This window comes from Paroedura picta, chromosome 4 (genome assembly GCF_049243985.1).
Source record: "Paroedura picta isolate Pp20150507F chromosome 4, Ppicta_v3.0, whole genome shotgun sequence".
Lineage (NCBI taxonomy): Eukaryota > Metazoa > Chordata > Lepidosauria > Squamata > Gekkonidae > Paroedura > Paroedura picta.
In genome coordinates, this window is record NC_135372.1 from 93,797,300 (window position 1) to 93,817,690 (window position 20,391).

A 20,391-nucleotide genomic window follows, 5' to 3' on the forward strand; every position below is an offset into this window, starting at 1 on the left:
AAACTGTGGTCAGGAACTAATTTTAATGTAATTAGCTATTATAGTCCAAACATTATACTCCAAAAAGTAGACAGAAGAAGCTGGTAGCCATATGGGTACATAGCAAAGTTATGTGTTTTTTTAAGACCAACATTTCTGCCAAGACCATTTTTTTTGGAGGGGGGTGTGTTCTGAGTTTAATAAAAGTTATTTACAAAATAGCTGCACAACAAATTAGCAATTCTTGCCTCAACTTCATTTTACACCAGAGGTTTTCAATGTGGTGCCCATGAGTGCCATGACACCTGCCAATACCTTTTCTGGTGCCCACTAAATGGGCTGGGCCAGATAGGGCTTTTGCCCAGGAAAGCCGACTACTGGAGATTTGTAGATTCACAGAACAAGAATGTATACTGTATACTGTGCTACTGAAGTCATGATGCAGCAATCGTTTTGTGACTGGCTTTGCTATCATTTTGGCAGGCCAGGCCATGTGTGCCATAAAATGTAATGCCAGGTATGGAAGATATAAATTTTATAAACAACACAGGCAAATCCAATTAACAATACTTTTTATTCAAAATATAAAAATGCTTAAAACACTAATGCTCTTACAGTATTTCTTTAAAGCAGGGGTTGTCAAAACCATAGCTCCCCAGATGCCCATGGACTACAATTCCCACGAGCTCCTGCTGGCAGGAGTTCATGGGAATTGTAGTCCATGGACATCTGGAGAGCCACGGTTTGGCTACCCCTGCTTTAAAATATCTCCCTGATGCCCATTCTCCCACTTCCACCACCCACTACTCATTAGTGCTTAGATAGTATACAGGAATGCAATGCACAGCATCTGCCATCTCACAAGAAATACAATGACCAGTTGCTTATGGGTCAGATAAGAGCTCTGGATGGGCAGGTACTGGTCCGCAGGTCATATGTTTGACACCCTTGCAAACAAAGACTATTTAATGTCACTCTGTAGAATTGCTCAGGTTCTATAATATACCTAATGTATGAACTATCCTGTAAGTGGAAATGGCTCAAAGCTTGAAATGAAATCTTTCAGTATGGATGGAAATTCTTAAGAGTGTCTTCTCATGAGCAAATGTGGAATATCTACAAGAGGATTCATCTTATACTCACAGGAATTCCAACCCTGTGAACGGCTCAGTGTGCTACTAGGCTGTGGGGCAACACAAAAGAAGCATTTAATGTGGATGAGTGGCATATGGGAACTGAAAACCACTTTTGCAGGGAGAAAAAATGGCTCTGCAGCACAAGAACACATAATTTCAACTTTAGCTTATGGCTACAGATTGTAACAATGATGGAAGTCTTATTGTGAACTTTGGATACCGACCAACCAAATACTAGCGTAGATAGCATTTTTAAAAAAATAGGATCCCATGGTTTTTCTCAGTTACAAGATGTGATCTTTTTAAATCAAAAGACTGAATAGTGATTGAATAGTAATATCCATTTTCTGAAATATATGATTTCAAAACACATCTGTTATAGACATCTGTAGCTGAGTAAATGGGAGAAAAATGATATTCATCTGACAAGGCAGATGAATTTTGATCTGAGAATTCCTCTGCCCCAAATATCACGCAACATTTACCTTAATCTCACATACATTTCTTTAGAAAAAAGCTAAAATCATAAACCTAATTAGAATACAACAAAGACAGCTATCAGTGCAAGGCCACACTGTAAAGGTACGAGGATTAACACAAGCTTTGAGAGCTGTGGGTTCCAAAAATATTTAGAATGCTAGTTAGTGAATCCTTAACCCTGAAAGAAAACATACAGTTGGCAAAATAAATATCAAACCATCTCAAAGCCACACCCATCACAGCAAAGCTATTTTTAAATTAATTACGTCATTAATTCCAGAATGGTGAATTGTTAGGTTATGTCATATAGTACCCCACACACTGCCTTAGGGAAGATGCAGGACAAGGAATTGAATTTAAGTAAGCACCCCAGTCACAAAGATCAGATGACTGCCATGAGGATTCTACACTCACTCCTCTTCTACAAGTACAATTTCCCTGCAGCAAAGAAGTTACTAGAAAACCCACACAAAGCTTTTGAGAACTGCCCTTTTTCTTCATCCAAAGGAATCAAAATGTTATACGACTGATGGACAGCACAAAGCTCCAGAAAGCTTGGCATCACTGCAATTAATCCTTTTTAACTCCTTATACTTTCAAAATGAGTTAACTATTTTTAGGCAGTGTAACAGGCTACATGTAATCAAATTTTTAGCAAGGATTTCAAAGGCACTGCTGCCATTCAGTGTGCACATGAACCTTTATTATGAAATCCCTTAAAATATTCAATGCAGCCCTCTCCACTATTCCTGCCCCACCCTCCAAAAATGTTCTCCCAATCATTATAGGGACAGGCCAGAATTGTAAAGCATACAAATGTGGTACAAAGACATTAGAGCCATGCATCTTTACACTCTCAGCAAAGGGTTTATTCAAGCAAATTGTTAAACTGAAGACAAAACCTGCAAGCCTCTTCCTATCTGTTTATTCAAGCAGCACAGAATCCAGCTTGCAAGCAGGGACAAAAGGCTGATGAAGAATTCCACAGTCTGGATTTCTATGAACAGGAAGAGACAGCTGTCAAAATGCTAAAATGCTAAAAATGCTGGAAGCCTGGAAATAGCCCATTTTAATACATCAGATCACTCCATAGCCCTAAGGCTTCTCAAAGTCTATCTGTCTTTACAGGATAACTTCACTGCATTTGTTCTCAAGCTAAGTGCCTGATGAGATTACATGTCAAGTGGGAGAGATAGAAAGAGAAATAACTGAATTGCAGTGTTCACGGACATTTTGTGCTTTCACGGAATGCAGAAAACTCCTCACGGAGGGAATCAAATTCCATTTACTCCTGTTGAAAAGAAGAAAAGAAAAAGGATAACTTACCGGCATGAAGCACGGACTCCCATTGATGACGGTATCTCTGAAGACAAACCCAGAGTTTTCGAAAGAGCCATCAAAAATCAGATGGCACACTGGTCCTTGTAAGAGGGTTGCATAAATTGCAAGCAGAGTGCCGGCTATTTCTGAATGTAGCAAAGCTTTGTGCAGAAGCAACAGAGAAAAGAAATTTGCCTCCACCACCTAGCTGCAGATGCTTAGCACTGCATTGCAGGTAAACCGCTTGCAGCATTACTGGAGGGCTTTGCTCTCAGCTTGTTTGCTTCTTGCAAATTTAGTCACACTCTGAACTGACTAATGTTTAACAGCGTCTAAAATCTTTCCAGGTATAGAAATTTTGGAATCCAATTTTCCTTTTTCTGCATTGAGGAATCATTTGCTTCCTATTCAATAAACTCACTTTTTAAGCTATCTTAGTATCAAAGCAACTACTGACAGTTTATCTTGACTACAGAGGCTAAGGTGGAAAATAAATTACACTTCCAAGCTTATGTAAAGCCAGCAGCAACGTTTTTAGGAACCAAGAACTTCTTTTCCGGAGCTTGAAAACAATTCTATAGTCAGAGGAACTTTAAAAAATCATCCCAATCCTAATACCGTATTTGCCGGCGTATAAGACGACTGGGTGTATAAGACGACCCCCAACATTTCCACTCAAAATACAGTACTATGTGCCACTATGGGCAGCTATGTCTATCCCAACTGAAGTGCACCCGGCATATAGGACGACCCCCCCACTTGGAGGAATGTTTTTCAGGGGGGAAAAGTAGTCTTATACGCCAGCAAATACTGTAATTCTTTTTGTTCCAAGTTTGCACGGAGATAAGCAAAGCAGATAGCTGCAGAAAAGCATCAAGAATATTCTTGGCTATCAGACAGGACTTGAGTCACATACCATCATTCTAGCATTGTGTTGGTCCTCTCTGGAGTTAAGCTCTACATGTCAGCTGTGAAAGCCAAAATGCAACTCACCTGGCTCTATAAGCAAAAGCAAATAACAGAAAAAGTTGAAAAGGGTATAATTGAAGTGAAAGGAGAGCACGCATGTCCACTTGGTCACTGAAATGCAAGTTCCAGCACACAGATCTTATTTGTAAATATATATCACACAGCACACTGCTTTGGTGTGAGGAAGAAACAAAGCTCCAGTTCTAGCCTGCCATTTCACACAGCTCCTTATGGTCATTCATGTATGTCACATCTGCTTGAAATCACATCTCCTGTATAAAAAATCTAATTGGGCCCTTTTATTGACAGCAGGGCTATCTGCAAGGAAGTGCTGTAACAGCACGCCTGAGATAGTATTTCTAGGCTGTTCAATTTTCAAATCTTCATTATGCTAAAATCAAACAAAGCCATTGATTCAGGTTAGAATTATGATGCAACTACTTCTAAAGGAAGTCCCGCTGGAAGAGAGATGAAAATTTTGGAGGTAGCACTATTCACACTTTCCAGCCTCTTGCCAATGCATGTGACACCAGAGCTAGGAAACAAAGTATTAACTGCCACGCTCTCTACATTATTTGATAGTCATATCAATTACATTGATATCCTGCCCCTCGTTTCTTTATATAAGTGTCTTAGAGATAAATGTTGCAAGCTGCACCCTAGTATTTTGGGACACACCCTATGGGTTAGAAAAGGCCAGAAGCAACATATAGAGAAGAATGAAAGGTACTCAGGATCTCATAGTGAAATCCTATGTTAACAAATCCACAGACACTGGAAATCATGCATAACACTGTTTAATTGTTCAACAAAAGTCTCATTTTAGAACTGTTTTGACGTGTTTATTATGGTGTGAGTCTTAACTTAAAATATATCCCAGTGCACAGAATCCGGGGCAGGGTTACAACAAACTGCGCAAAAATCAGAACCACACAAGAGGGTATAGGTGGTTTAAGTTTCTTAGATGGTAACCTCTCCCCTCACACCAAATAGCACAACAGTTGTGATATAAAGAGAACTTTTGAAAGCAACTGGTAATATGGCTTTTCTAATATGCTGTTTAAAAGGGAAAAGGTCAAGAATTTCAGTGGTACATGAAAGTAGCTTTTAGGAAGCTGGGCTTGGTTGCATACGCAATCCACATTGCAGACCTTAAGGACTGTTGACTATTTCCAACATAATAACATTCTTGATTGTCTGAATCACTAATCTACATAAAATGTTATTCTGGATTTATTTTTTCACAACTTCACAAGATACCCTATTGTGCCACTTTCCAATAACCATTCTTATGCTTTTCTTGTTTATCTGTAGTCTGAATATTTGAAAGAAAGGAGGGTACAGTCTAAAAGAAGAATTGGTTCTTCTATGTCACTTTTCTCTATCCAAGGGAGTTTCAAAGTCACTTACAGTCGCCTTCCCTTTCCTCTCCCCACAACAGACACCCTGTGAAGTGGGTGAGGCTGAGAGAGCCCTGATATCACTGCTTGGTCAGAACAGCTTTATCAGTGCTGTGGCAAGCCCAAGGCCACCCAGCTGGTTGCATGTGGGGGAACATAAAAGCTGCCAGGTTAGAAACCACTACACCACGCTGGCTCCGTGAAGAGACTGTGAAGAAAAATCCCTTCAGTACCTAATTTTAAAATTCTACAATTTTATTATCCATCATATTAAAAAATAGAATATGCTCATTCATCAATCTGGGGGTTATGAAACAGTATGGCTTTTATTACTGAAAGCCATTTCTAGGATTATTTGTTCTATTCTTCAAGCTGTACTTTGCTTATTCTAGCAGAAAACATTCTGTCCATTACTTCAGCTGGCTTTCATTCGTAGGCTGAATCAAACTGCATACTAGACACATAAGAACATGTAAGTACATGACTATAGTCCCATATATATTCTATAACTATTAACAGTTCTAAGAATTTATCTTAATCTTTTTATCACAACATGAAATTAAAAAAATTATTATGAACAATCTATGAATGCATCCTAAATACTTTTGCAAAAGATTAGGAATCAATGTGATTATCTGAGTCCTGCACCCATGAGTTGGGAGATCAAGGGCTCTCTCACTTGTTCCTTTAGACTCCAGAAGGAAAATGGACAAAACAACAACAACAAAATGGATAACAAAACACCGCAGCAGTAGGCCAGGAGTCTACTGTCCCTATGTAGGCATGTTCTCCCAAATTCCCCAGTATATTGATGATATAAAAAAACAGAACATACAAAACTCATATAAAGAAGTCTTAAGATACTTCAGTGAACCATATATACCATTACAAGGCTAAAATTATTCATGATTCACTGAGCAGTAACCTGGGAGACCACTGGGAGCCCTATGTAAGAACAGAGAATGTCAGTAATAAATATTAAGACACAGTGATGCAGTGACTAGAACCTTTTGACTGTGGAGGAACCCCTGAAATATTTTTTTCAAGCTTCGAGGAGCCAGGGGATGGGGGTGGGGGAGAAAGGAGACAGTTGGAGACAAGAGTAGGCATCCAGGCTTCGTCCCCTTTCCCAGGCACAGTAACTATGCAAGAATGCCACCCTCAAGTCAATGGAAGGACAAGTCATAGATGGCCACATTCTCCCCATCCCTTAGAAACAACTTCCACAGAGAAAAGCTGCATATAGACATAAATGGAAGGGAAACGGAGGCGAAGCAATGCAAGGCAGCAGATCTTAACCCACCCCCCTCTCCATCTCTGCCTCATCATCCAAGCTATTCAGAGTTCTTCAAAGCCTTCCTTCAAACCACCCCATTACCTGCCTAGGCAGAGCAAAAACTTGGTTTTTTGACAGCTCACTCTGACAGATCAGATCTACCCTGATCCAGACCAAAACCTGCCCAAATCCATTTAATTATGATTTATCACAACTATCAGCGGACTTAAAGGAAAAAAATTGAACTGCTCTGGAGGAATAAATGCACTCATCTAATTCCATTGGTGGACAGATTCCCTTTATGCGCTCACAAAGACCAAGTACCCTGGTCCAGAAGTAAGACTCATGAGGAAGTTTTCAAATTTCATAGTTTGTTCCACGCTAATTGAACTGTTTACAGACGGAGAAAAGATTCAAAAGAAAATAATCAGAACAATCAGAGACGCTGCAGAGTTGAAACGGTAAGTATTCACACCTCACACGAGGGACAACTTCAGATGCTACAAAGGCGAGAGTTTATTTTCAAGGCTTGGGCCCAGGGAAGAGAGGGATCAGAACATTCAATTCTTAGGAGACAGAGATAAGATGTTGCTCTATCATTAGAGGTGGCCCAATTAAGAGATTTTTCCTACAATCAGATGAGAGAAACTGGATCCACTATCGAACATATTTTCTGTGAAAGTAGGGACCACATTCAACTCACTAGCCCCAACCACCAGTTGGGTATCTATCATATACCAGGTCCATACTTTGTATGTGACAAGAACTTTGTACATGACAAGAACATGTGTCACTGGAATTCAAACTGATGGCATTAAAGGGCTATTTCATGGGGGGAGGGGAGAGCCTAAGACAAATGAATTTCATTCTCTCTCCCAAAGAACCAGGCTTCCTCAAAGCCTTAAAGTATGGGGATTTGGGGGTAAATTGGTGGGGAAGAAAAAAGGGAGAGAGATAAAAAAGAAATTTAACCGAGCTTCTCTTTTGCATATCCACCTGTTGTCCTGCATATTTACAAAGGATGAAAGGCAATGATTAAAACCTTTCATAAGGAGACCTTGTATCAGTACCTGGGGGAAAAGAAGAAGAGAAATTCCTTTCTTTCTAGTATCCAAGGAAGAAGGGTAAGAATGCTTCTTTTATGCACACTAGTGAAGATGCATCTACAACCAATGGGAACATCTCTGATTAGATCTGATGATTTAGTTAATTTGACAATCGTGAGTTGTTACACCAATACACGCAGAGCCATTTTGTAAATTAAATTAAACCTAGGTTTGTCAACAAGCATATATTTGCCAGGCCAATCCAAGCATATCCATGGATAGGATACACATAGTTTCAAACATTTGTTTCTTGTACTATCATTTCGTATTGCTAGACATATATCTGAAAAAGTACGTGAAGAGATTCTCTGAGGATGCACACTGCAATACTCCAGCTATGTATAAAAAACCGTGTTTTCTGGTTATTCAATCATGCTGGTCCCATCAATTTAAACAGATACATATGTTTTCATTGATCAACTTCATCTTTGCTTTTTGATCTCATTTCCTCTCTCTTTTGGACTGTAAGCTTTTAGCAGAGATTTAATATTTGCTCTTTCCAGATGCCACACACATTGCTGCAGACTATCAATGAGCACTTGCTTTGTTATCTGCAATGACAATTGCCTGTAAGCAAGAAAGCTTTATGAAAGCTGATCCTGTTTTGTTTTACAGGACAGATGACTAATGCAGGTATGTGGGGGAAGATGGGTTAATAAAATTTTCTGTAGGCTTCTGTAAGCTCCTGCACACTTACATATAAGTATTATTTAATGTTTTTTATCTTACATCAGTACCCTTAAAACATCAGACAATTCAGAATACACACTAACACAACTATCTCACTTCATAAAAGGAGATACTGTTTGAGGCCAGTTGCATTAGAGTTAAATGAAGCTAAGTACGTTTATTCATCACCACCATATTCATGACTCTTCCTCTTGCAAAGTGTCAGCAGATGAAAGGATATCCTTCAGGGAAAATAACAATGAGGACATGGATGAAGAGTGGGTGCTCCACCAGAATTTAAGACATGCACACAGATGTCCTCCTCCCCATAATGAACTATAGTTCAGAATATCAGATTGTCATGTAATGTAATGAGTAATAATGTAATTTTGAATGGTAGGTTGGTATGTATTTCTCTGGCCTGGGAACAGGGGAGATTCCACATAGCCAATCACCCCACTTCAAAGAAGATACTGTAAAGATGCCTCCATGCTTGAGAAGAGGCAGATGGACCGTAATGGCAGGGTCTCAATTAATTACTCTCAGCAGCCCACAATTAAAGATACATATGATTATTAATCTACAATTTTGACATATTTGCTTTACTAAGTCCCCCACCTGGAGTATTAGCCCAAACAAATGGTAACTTTATAAACTAAGCTTGTTATTCCTGTTTGATCCTTGAATCTGTTAAACATCTCTATTATGCTGTATGCTAATTTACTGCTCACCCTCTACTTATATGTATGGACTGGTAATTTCCATTTCATTGTAACTGAGGAAGTGTGCATGCACATGAAAGCTTATACCTTGAATGAAACTTTGGTCTTAAAGTGCCACCAGTCCTTTCTACCCCAAAAAAACACTGCCAAGTACATGATTTCACAGTTCCACTCCTATACAGTGATAACAAATCTGGGAGTATATATAACTAATAAAATCTGTGAGAATTAGTGTGAGTAACCAACCCAAGGTCAGCCAGAAAACTTCATGTTCAAACAGAAAACTGTACAACTCTCCCAAGACCTAATTTGACATAGTTAAAAATTAGACAATCTTGATGTGCTTCTTGGGAGTATGATAATTCTGTGGGGGAACTGAAAAAATAAGCTGAGATCCACTTAGCCCTATAAGAATTTTTCTTCCAAGGAAAGCTTACGCTCTGTGCCTTCGGCTTTAATCCAATAAATATGGATGGCATAGTAAAGTTTAGAATCATTTTTCTATTGCATCTTACCCCACAGCTGAAGAAATAGCACTGGCTTCTTTTAAGATTCTTCAAACTTTTAAAATAGCTAACAGATATGAAAATTTAGACCATGTATGTTCACTATATCTACTGTCTAAACAACAGTAAAATATGCTCCTCCTGACATGCTCTTATGAATATGCTTGGCTGTTCTTCTGTTCCATGCATCTGTCAAACAGCAAATTTCCTACTGTGTTATCAGTAAACAAGAAAATAACTTGCTTAGATTAACATGCTATAAAAGCCATTGCACTCAAGACACTAATTTATGAGCAATGCTTTTCAGACTCGAGTTTAATGTATTTTTTGGTTTGCTGGGATAAAGCAGTAAATCTCTGAATCAACAGTCAAGGCAGATTCAAATATTTCAGAGTTACAAAACTGAGATGAGAGATAAGGCCATACTGAAAACAATTCTATGGCATCATTATCATAATATTCCTTCTAATTCAAATTTGTTACAAAAGTGTTCAAAAAAGGAAAATGTCATATGCTAATTCAAATATTTCAGAGTTACAAAACTGAGATGAGAGATAAGGCCATACTGAAAACAATTCTATGGCAGTAAATTGAACAAGGAATGAATAAGAGAGGGAGCATTTGTTTATTTGTTTGTTTGTTTATATACCGCCCTCCCCGAGGGCTCAGGGCGGTTTACAGGAAACTTATTTACTTATTGTATTTCTATACTACCCTCCCATAAGGCTGCATTCCTATTGGTAGTGGTTCTTCAGAGTGTAAATCTTTCCCAGCACTGCTACCTAGGATCCTTACAAGAACATTCCATGAACTGAACATGTGGCTATGAAACAGTACTTGACCACAGAGCTATGACTCCTCCCCAATGGATATACGAGGAATTGAAGTCTTTATTTACACAAAGTATAAGCTCTGCGACTTCCTTCACTATCAAAAACAAAGGAAGTGGGTGGCAAAAGATTAAACAGGCAGGAAAGAGCAGAATAGGATTAAGATGCAGATGAACAAGTTAGCTCTGGGCCTGCCAGTTATACCAACTGCAAGTAAGAAACAAATAGATGTACTGGAATATCTGCAGACCTACATTCTAGAGGCCTTTGAAAAGTTTCCAGAAGTGTCAATGAAGAGAATTAAGCATCTAAAATCAACATGCATTAATGTTAAAGTCACAAAGTACTGTATAATTCATGAAAACTTCATTCCAGCCATAGTAACAGCATGGCTGTTTACAATAATTTCTGTTCTTTGGTTTAAGGAAAGCATACCTATAGAAGCTTATACCAGAACTGCACAGACCTGTAAACATAACAAATCTTATCCATTTGTGAGGTTACTTGTGAACTAATATTTTTGTTCAATGTATCATCTTAAAATTTCTGAAGGATTTTTTCAAGTTGTTTGATTTTATGCTTAAATGACTTCTGACAACAATTGCAAACAAATGCTGCATGAAATCTAGGGCTGGCCAGAATAATTCACTATAACAGCCACATCCAAACTTCAAATTTTTCTGCATGCTCTACCCACTATTCATTATATCCAGTATTCATGACTATAAGACTATATATGCATAATGTTCATGATTTAATTAATTTATTTTATGTAAATTGATAAACACAATATGATCCATCCAGTCTATAAACCCACCTACTGTTTTAAATCAACACACTTGCCTTGAAAAAAGGCTAAAAACTGAGATGAAGACTGCTAGCACTATGGACAAATTTTCAAAGGTGCCGTTTTAGAAAGTCACAAAATATTGTTGTCAAAGAAGTCACAGTATATATGAGGCTGTTTTTCAGGACTAATTAAACAGCAGAGGGTGTGAGAGAGTACTTATTTCAACAACCACAAAGTCTACCAGGCTGGCTTCCATACACAACTTCAGACAGTTATCACTGCCTGTAGCATCACCTCATCCGGGTTTGAAATAGCTGTAGAACCACACTTACTTCCTCTGGGTTTTTTCCTTCTTAGCTTTGGTTCGCTTCTTCCGAGCCTGTAGTGCTAGAACTGGAGAATAATGAACAGAAGAACGAGAAGCATCAAGAAATTTGGAGACGGAAAGAAAAAGCTATACAGTTAGCATCAAACCTATACACACTATTGGATAAGAACAGCTTGAGCCCAGTAGCACCTTTAAGGCCCACAAAATTCAGGATAAAAGCTTCTGTGTACAAGCACATTTCTCCAGATTTGGTCCTAAAGGTACCGCTAGACTCAAACTTTGTTCCGCTGCTTCAGACCAACAAGGTATTCCCAGGCAGGACTAGGTAGAGTTCTAGGCTTATCCCAGACTATCTTGCCCCCCTTTTTTAAAAAGAGCCGATGAAGGCAGCCTGCGAAGTTACCCTTCTTTGTCACTCTCCTACTCATTACTGGAGGGCGGGGGGAGGGGGAGTTGGGCTACCTACGAGGCTGGCAGTTATCCTCAATAAGAAACCGAGGCGTACTCAACAAGAAGATTCAACATAAGAGGGAGGTCTTCTCGTGCGTACTGGGAAATGGCCAAGGCCGTGGAGGTCGCAAACCCCGAGGCTCAGCCACGGGCGGAGGGGAAGCCTGGGTGGAGGCGCGGGGCGGGCGGGCGAGACCTAGAGAGATCCAAAGCGCTCACCTTTCCTCTCCATGGCGGCCAGAGACGGCAGCCCCCCCGGCCCCCCGCGCGTGCGCTCTAAGGATGTCCCCTGCGCTTGCGCTGGACGCGGGCGAGCCGGTCGGCGCGTGCGTAAGGCCGGTATCTTCGCGCGCCGTTGCGCGCGCCACCAAATATCCTCGACGCTGCTGCTGTCACTTCCTTCCGAGCTGGGGCTGCTCAAGAAGGCCCCTCCCCCCGGCTCTTCCAAGCGTGTCCGGCACCGCCCCCGGGTCGGCATGAGCGGCAGGGGCGGGAGCTGCGCGTCCGGCGCCTGTCCTGCCTCCCCTTGGCCCATGGGCGCAGTGCACGCGCCGCCTCCTGCCCGCGCCTTCGTCCCGCGCCTTCCCTCGCCCTCCTGCGCGCGGGGTTCCGCCGGCCCGGCTGGGGCAAGGCAGTGGGGCGACGTCGCTCCCACGCAGGCCGCTCAGCCGCCGGAGAAGGGATTGTGAGGTGGCCGTCGGCCTTTGTGATTCTGGCCGCGCCCTGAACTCACAAAGCGGGCCGGGGAGGAAGCGGACTAGTTGAGCTAGTTCATGAACTACGTGATATGCGTAGTGTGTCTTTAGCTGACATGACGATGCAATGAATTCTCTATTTTCTGACATTTCTATGGCAGGCTCAGCTGTTTGCAAACTAAGCACCGTGACCAATTGCAGACTCAAGCCCCATCCTCCTCCTAGGCTAGGCAAGCCACTACGGCACACATAGCGTGAAGGGAAATACGTCGGAGTGTTGAAATTACAGTCATGTCTCTCTCCCAGTCGGGGGTTCACGAGGTTTTGGATTTTGCGCCCCTTCGTCGCAGAACCCCTATGCCGAGTGAGGATATCGCGGCGCTGAGCCGAGTCACGCCGTCTAGCCAGGCTCCTCGCAGGCTGCGCGCCGCAGAAGCCCTTCCCGAACCGAACTCCGCCTCCGCTGTCATCCCAGCCCGCCCCAGATCTCGCGAGAGCTCCCTCCTGCGGGCTGAGCTCATGGAATCCTAGCGCCAGGTTCCATATTGGGGCATCGCCTCGAGCTTTTCCGCGTCTCACGCCTCGCGAGACTCGCGCGATCGATTGGTCGGGGCTCTAGGAAGAGGTCGGGAGAAGTCAGACAGTGGCGAGTCGCCGTCGTCATTGCCCGCCCGCCCGCCCCTCGCCCGCTGCAAGCGCCGGCCTCCTCCCCAGCACCGCGCCGCACCTGTTGGCCCGGCCCTTGGGTGGCAGGCGCGCTTTCCCTCCCCAGCCCTCAGCCGCTTGACGGGAGCCCGGGCGGGAGGCGCGCGGGCCAGCCCGTGGGTGCTGCGTGCGGAGGCGGAGGCGGAGGCGGAGGGAGGAAGCCCCCTTGCTCTGCGGGGGAGGAGCCGGCGCCCCCTGCCCCAGCAGTCTCCCCCTCCCAGCCGCGCTGGGTGGGGCGGGCGCGGGGTCGAGATGACCCAGGAGCGGCCCAAGTTCTATCGGCAAGAGCTGAACAAGACGGTCTGGGAGGTGCCCGAGCGGTACCAGAACCTCTCGCCCGTGGGCTCCGGCGCGTACGGCTCCGTCTGGTGAGTGGCCGGGAAACTGGGCTCCTTGGCAGGCGGGGCTGGGGGCCGCACGGCTTGCACGGAGTCGAGGGGTCGGAGGTCCGCGCTGCTGTCCCCAGGGCCTTCGCTGCGGTTGGGGGCAGCCGTTCAGAGGGCGGGGTGGGTTTGAAGGGCTCAGACCTCGGCGGCAGGTGAAGCCTTGCAGGTTTGTTTTCTTTTACTCTGATCTCGTACATGGCCCAGGCTTTAGACCCTGGCGCTAAGCTTGCTGCAGTGTTCTGGCGCCTTGATTCCTCCTGCAGTCCTTCTGTACTCCTTAAAATTCACTCTCAGTCTGTCTGCAAATGCATAACATAAGATCCCTGGATCTTGGCTATCCAGTGCCTGGATAACGAATGTTGAACGAAAGGGCTGCTCCATGGCTGTTGTCCAGTTTCACTTGCCAATAGCTGAGGCTTGGTCCTTTTGATTTAAGGAAGAGCTTGAGTGGCTAGATAACTTCAGAACCTTTCCAAGAACAAAACCCTGTGGGTTTTGTTGCATTCTTTCCTTCAAATCGGTCATATAATGTGAGATTCTTGAATCTGCATAATGGAAAGGATCCCAGTCCGTAATACAGATTACACTTTTACCCTGTGTTTCATCCATCGAGCTCAGAGCAATGTACTTGATTCTATTCTCTCCTTCCTTAGTTTTATCCTTACAGAAGGCTGGAGTAAAAGTGTGACTGACCCATGATCACCCAATGAACCTCATGATTTCCTAGGGCTTTAAATCACTCTCCCTGGACATTTTGCCCATTCTTAGCAAGGAGGACTTTTTGTATAAATGGAATGCAGATACTACAAAGGGGAGAAATGTATGGGGTGGGGATTTGGAGGCTTAGGAAAAAAAACTGGGGAAATTTGGGGGGATGTGAGTGTTTACTGTGTACCCCCCATGGCCCCACTCCCCCCCCCCATTTTTCCCAAGGGAAAAGTGAAAGATTTGAGGGAGTGATGGGGGGAAATGTGTTTTTTTCTTTTATAATGATTAAAATGCTTTTTAAGGAAAACATTTTGATATTCAGAATGCATCACATGAAAATTTCTGAGGACTGTTTCTGTTTTTCCACTGAAAAAAAAATTGAACAGTTTGGGATAGCACTGAAAATAATTTCCTATGAAATATTTATTTTTTCCTACCACTCATGTGACAAAAATTAAAGATAGATGGGGTTGTGGTAGTGTAGCAGTACAGTAGCTTAGGAATTGGGTATGCTTATATTTTTTTCTGATAGAACATGAAGTTATTTAAAGATACAGATATGCCAACTGAATTATAAATAATGCATTTCATGTTGTTAAATCATTGAATAAAGTTTTGGTTCTACCAGCAAGTAAATGTTGCACAGATTTCTAAATGTCCATCTTTTCTTGGGGGGAAACCCTGTGTTTTCCCATGACTTCAAAATTTCTGGAAATTTTATTTTCCTAGTGTAGGAGATGTTTAAAATTAGCAGGATTTTCAGAGTGGCATTGGTAAACAGGAAAGAAATTTGTCCCGCACCTCCTAGAAAATGTCACAAGGACCATGTAATAAGTGGTTGTGCCATTAGTACAACCTTCTTAGGCACAGCAAAAATAGAAACCTTAAGAACCCTGCACTGTGTGAATGTTACCATAGCTACAAATAACTCTGCAAGAGGAAATCCAGAGGTGTGTATGATGCTGCATAAAGAACATAAAGCAAGTCTTTATTTTAGATAATGGAGTACTTGATATCTTTTTCTGCCTGAAGAACGCTCTAGTACCAATCAGTGGGCAAGGTGTGTCTGCGTTACTATCATACTGGGTGGAGACAGAAAATATTCTCCTGCTCTTTCTCGATAATCTTTCAAACTTTCCAGATGCTGCAGTTTACCTGTTGAAACTACACAGCCATTGCTGAATCACCCAGATGACACTGCCTTAGCAAGTGTATACATTGTTGGGGAAATGCTGTTTCCCAGCATTCAGAAAGTATCCCAGCTTGCTGATAAGGTGGTATTCCACAGTATACTTTATATTAGTGCAAAGGGTGTCAGCTTGATGTTCATGTATGTTTAAACAGTATTTGGGACAGATGGCTAAACTGAATTAAATTAGTCTCACTCAAGCGAACATATTGTCGATGGTGCTTGTGATACAAGGAATTCTGAAAGTTACTGTTAGTGGGGGCAAACTATGGCCTGGTCATTACGAGTTCAAGATAAATGGGTGATTTTTCAACAAAATTCTTATATTTTCCTCAGCATTTTTAAAGGATTCTTATGTTTGTCAAAACCATTGTAAACATTCTGAAAGTGATACATGAACATATATCTCTTGCCTGTCTGGTTTGAGAAGCAAAGGATCAGATTTAACACTTCTGTTCCATAGCTACATAGACCAATTTAAAGACTGTCACATTAATTTACTGTTAAACAAAATAGTCTTATAAATTCCCCTCATAAATTGATGCTGTTGTCTTATTTCTTGGTTCTAGAATTCATGAGGCTGTATTTTACTTGCTTATGTTTTCCTTATGTCACATAAGGGAGTAGTGTGTCATATGTTATCATAGTAGTTAACTGCTTTGAGTCTTTTCATAAGAGGAAAGGCAGGGTAGAAGTATGTTTAAACCATGGTGGTGTAACTTCCTGACTTTACTTGCAAAATTCTATAGAGCCTGGGGGGCTTTGAAACCCTGGTTCTCAAGCTGACAGCTATAATTCATCTGCTGTACTATTGTTGTTGTTGGAGTAGATAAGCAGTAAAGTTGTGTAGTTTTCTTTTTTAATGTTCTTTCTCTCTCTCTTAACTGATGCTTAAGAATAGGGCAGAATGAGCCCTGCCTGCATATCCTCCTTTGCTCCTTTGCATTGCTGCTGGTTCATTTAGTTGCTCTTATGATAGCTTTGTACCTTGGATGGCCAGTGGTGGCCCTCTTACCCTGTCTTCCAATTAAGCCAAGAAGAGTAAAGTTCTGTACCCATATATACTTTATACCCATATATACATGCTAATATTACCTAACTTCTGTTTCTGTGAGTCATGAGGGTGAAAGTAGGCACTGAATTGCAGTTGTCTTTCATTTGCCTCCCCACAGAAATGAGCTGGATGATATGCTAGCATGGTGGTTTCAAATCACCAACAGAAAAGTCCAAAGTTTTCTGTTTGTATATTAACAAGTTTCTTTGAAAACTGTCCTTACTGATGTTTGATTTGTGATTTGTTAGAACTCATGTATAAATTGTATACTTGACTGTGATCTTACTATATAACTTTTCAGATTGCACATAGAACAGTGTATCTTAATTCAAAACACAATTTTCTCTGTGTTCCACTGTGTTTACCTGCGAGAACACTGATAATTACTTGTAGACATGATCTTCAAGCTAGATTTTTCCCCATTGGTGAAGTGGGCAAATTCCAGAGCTCAAATAGGATTAGCAAAATAGAAACACAAGGACTGCCAGGTTATATGAGACCTTGCTGGGTGATCTTGCTTCAACATAGAATTATTCCTTACAGAGATAATAGCTGGATCCCAATTCCTATGATAGCTTGTCAGTTCCTGGCCTCCAGAAGTAAGCACTTAATATCGTATATTATCCATTGTGTCATATCTATAATGGCTGAATGAACAGAAAGGCTTGTGATTCGTTTCTTATATAAGAAACATTCCTGTCTCATGATGAATGTGATTAAGGATAAAGCATTTAAATTGTAATTTGTATAGCAGTCACATTTCACATTATGGCTTTTTTATTGTGTTGTAGCTGAAAGGTAAATCTGACTTGAAGAAAAATCTGTTTTTATGTACCCTGCTTGCTGGTATCCCCACATCTTTTGACTTCCCTCACTTTGTGCTCACAAGACTTTATCACTATATAGCTGTTATTTCTAGATGTGTAAAACAAAAAAATCAATGATTTTTGTGATATTTGTTTCAAATGATTTGTACCAAATTATGTATACAGTTATATACATACAGTCCAGAGGATAGATGTAACAGCCTCGGGTAGGCTTATTGGGTACTATTTGTAGGTCATGCTGTTTTGTTTTTTTCCTAGCATGCTGAGCTGCCAGTACTATGCTTCAGCAAAGTGTGTACATGCTGTTATCTACTAGAATTGACAGGTGTCTAGTGTGTTTGATTGTGGCAAAGATAGTGCACTAACAGCCTTGCAGATAATTAAGCTCCTCAAGTTTAAGCCTTTCCCAAGTTTGTACTCAGCACTCCATCCAATGTTTACAAGTTATTTTTGTGAGTGGTCAGTTAAGAATACTTGAAAGTGTATATAAACAAAGTGTTCCATTCTGTGCACTTGGTTAAAATGAGACAGCTTTTTGCACTGCTTAACTGAAGAAGGGTAGGACAGTTATGTACTATTTGTAATGGACCATTTTGTAGAGCATGCTATGATATTGTTCATTAGTTTTGTTCAGATTAATTTAAAAAGCATCAGTGGAAGTTTTAAAACTCAGAGATATTGGGAGAATTTTAATTGGCAGCATGTTTTTTGCATCCACTTCTAGAGTGAAACAAATATTGAAATAAATTTTTGAAGGCTCTCATGGCTGGAGTCAACTGGCTGTTGTGGGTTTTCTGGACTGTGCAACCCTGGTCTGGTAATTTTAGTCCCTGACATTCCGCCATTAACTGGCTGGCATCTTCAGTAGGTCAGGCACAGCAAGATAGGAATATCTCTGTACCAAATGCCACACTTGGGCGCTGAGAGATTCTCATCTTGCCATGTCCTGCCTCTGAAGATGCCAGCCACAATTACTGGCAAAACGTTAGGGACCAAAATTATCAGACCATGGTCACACAGCCCTGAAAATCCATAACAGCCAGAATACCAGAATGCCGTTTCAAGAGGTGGGGGACCCTCTGGAGTATACAGTAACTATGCTTGCACCTTTTAGAAAATTTGTACTGGTAAAAATAGTGCAATGAGAAGTTCATATTGTTGAATTTGAGGAAAGACTAGTTTACACTATCCTCCTTTATATATGCTTGGAATGTTATCCTGGGATTGAAGAATTGGGGGGGGGGGGGGATAACATCAGATTTGTGTTAAAACAATATTGTAAATTCAAAATTTATTTTCTGCCAGGACATTGTTAGTTGGTGGGGGGGGGGGATATTCACTGGTTTCAATCCTGTGGACAGCTCTGTTGCACTTTTAGAACTGGGGGGGGGGCATCCTTTAACCCCTGGGGTTAGCATTTTTGGGATGGGGGCCCTTGGCTACAGGCCAATGGGAGAGGATGGGCAAGTTCCATTCTTATGAGTTGAGCTCTGCTCACAGTTCTTTGCATCCAGTTCTATATAGCCAGTACTCTTTGTTAATTAAAACTCTATTAAATGCTACTCAATGTCCATAAACAATTGTAAATTGATTTTATTTTAGTAGTGAATAAAATGGAGCCCAGCATGGTCTACTAAATATCATCATGCACATATAATACTACAAATTACAGTTGATTCAAATCACAGTTCTTTCAGTCAGCAAGCATGTTGGTTTAGATACTGCTCAAACTCTTTCCAACTGAACTCTCAGGCCTTTATCAAATGTATCAAGTCTGCTGTCTCTAGCTTTGTGCTGTTCCCACATCTTTGTAACTTTGGTGATTATCACAGATTTAGTCTGTGTTGAATTGCAACGAGTACCATAGCTTGAGTACCATTTCTGTCATCATTATTTTTACAATAATTTCAAATATTGGGTTTCTTTCTGTAATAGTTTGCAAAGCAGAACTTGATTTAGATGTGCCAGAGAGAGAAAGCAGAAGTGGAATGATGTTCCTTTTAGCTAAAACTATTTTTCTGGATCTTGCAACACAAAAAGCAGTTGAAGTACTTCAAGGCATGATACAGAGTGGGGGTTCAGCTTTGGGCTAAAATGAAACACTTCATCGATAACTTTGGGGAAAGAAACTTCCCCAGAAGCAAATGCAGGTGTCCGCTAACTTCCATTTTATATTTTTGGTGTCAGAAGCAGTTATAACTGAAAATAAATCCATAATCTACAGAGTAATTTTTGCATAAAATGAGCTTCTGTCTTAAACCATGCTGACTCTAGCTTTGATCTAGCATGGAGAGATTGACACACTCTAGAATTAACAGAGAAGGGTCAATGCAGGACAAAAAGGCTGTTTACTCTTTTTTTTAATGATTTCTTAATTGCAGCTGCCTTGCCTTAATTCCAAAAGGCCAATGGAATGGTAAAATTGACTATACTGAATTATAGGCAGCTTCTCATCTAGTTAATCTCACTCTTCTGGGAGGTTTTGCACTATGCTTTCCTCTTTTTGAAAGGGGTCTGTTCTTTTATTGACTGAGAAACCAAGCACTTTAAAATTTAAGAACAATTCCCAAACAGGTCAGGGTTGGAATGAGCAATACTCATTATCAGTACTACTCAACAGTGCCAAGGACACCATTATGTACCATTGCAACTTTATAGGTTGTGTTTTGGGGAGAGTGGGGTGGTTCTGGTTTTCCAGCACACAATTTGAAGTGTAACATCTGCAAAGTCAGTCGAATTAGAGATCACGACAAGCAACAGAAACATTCATATTATGAGCAGTGACAGCTCCACTGTATCTTTTCCAAGTTTCTGAAAGACTGTCATAGATATTACTGAGTTCGATAAATGTGGATGGATTTTGAAG

At 41.3% G+C, this 20,391-nt stretch overlaps 2 protein-coding genes across 4 annotated transcripts in view; one reads left to right on the top strand and one right to left on the bottom strand.

Moving 5' to 3' along the window:
• SRPK1 (SRSF protein kinase 1) overlaps positions 1–12,597 on the bottom strand; it is a 52,239-nt gene extending 39,642 nt beyond the window's left edge. The window contains exons 1-2 of one of the 2 annotated variants that reach the window (XM_077334301.1): positions 12,181–12,597; positions 11,516–11,576 (exon numbers count right to left, since the gene is read on the bottom strand). In XM_077334301.1, coding sequence (XP_077190416.1) covers positions 11,516–11,576; positions 12,181–12,496 — 377 coding nt within the window. In that variant the 5' untranslated portion in view covers positions 12,497–12,597. Of the gene's footprint in view, positions 1–2,921; positions 3,060–11,515; positions 11,577–12,180 lie in introns of those variants that run through there. The other variant, XM_077334302.1, reaches the window with a different exon arrangement.
• Positions 12,598–13,179: 582 nt separating this feature from the next.
• The window catches only part of MAPK14 (mitogen-activated protein kinase 14), a 32,130-nt gene continuing 24,918 nt past the window's right edge, over positions 13,180–20,391 (top strand). The window contains exon 1 of one of the 2 annotated variants that reach the window (XM_077334304.1): positions 13,180–13,729. In XM_077334304.1, coding sequence (XP_077190419.1) covers positions 13,614–13,729 — 116 coding nt within the window. In that variant the 5' untranslated portion in view covers positions 13,180–13,613. The remainder of the gene's footprint in view (positions 13,730–20,391) is intronic. The other variant, XM_077334303.1, reaches the window with a different exon arrangement.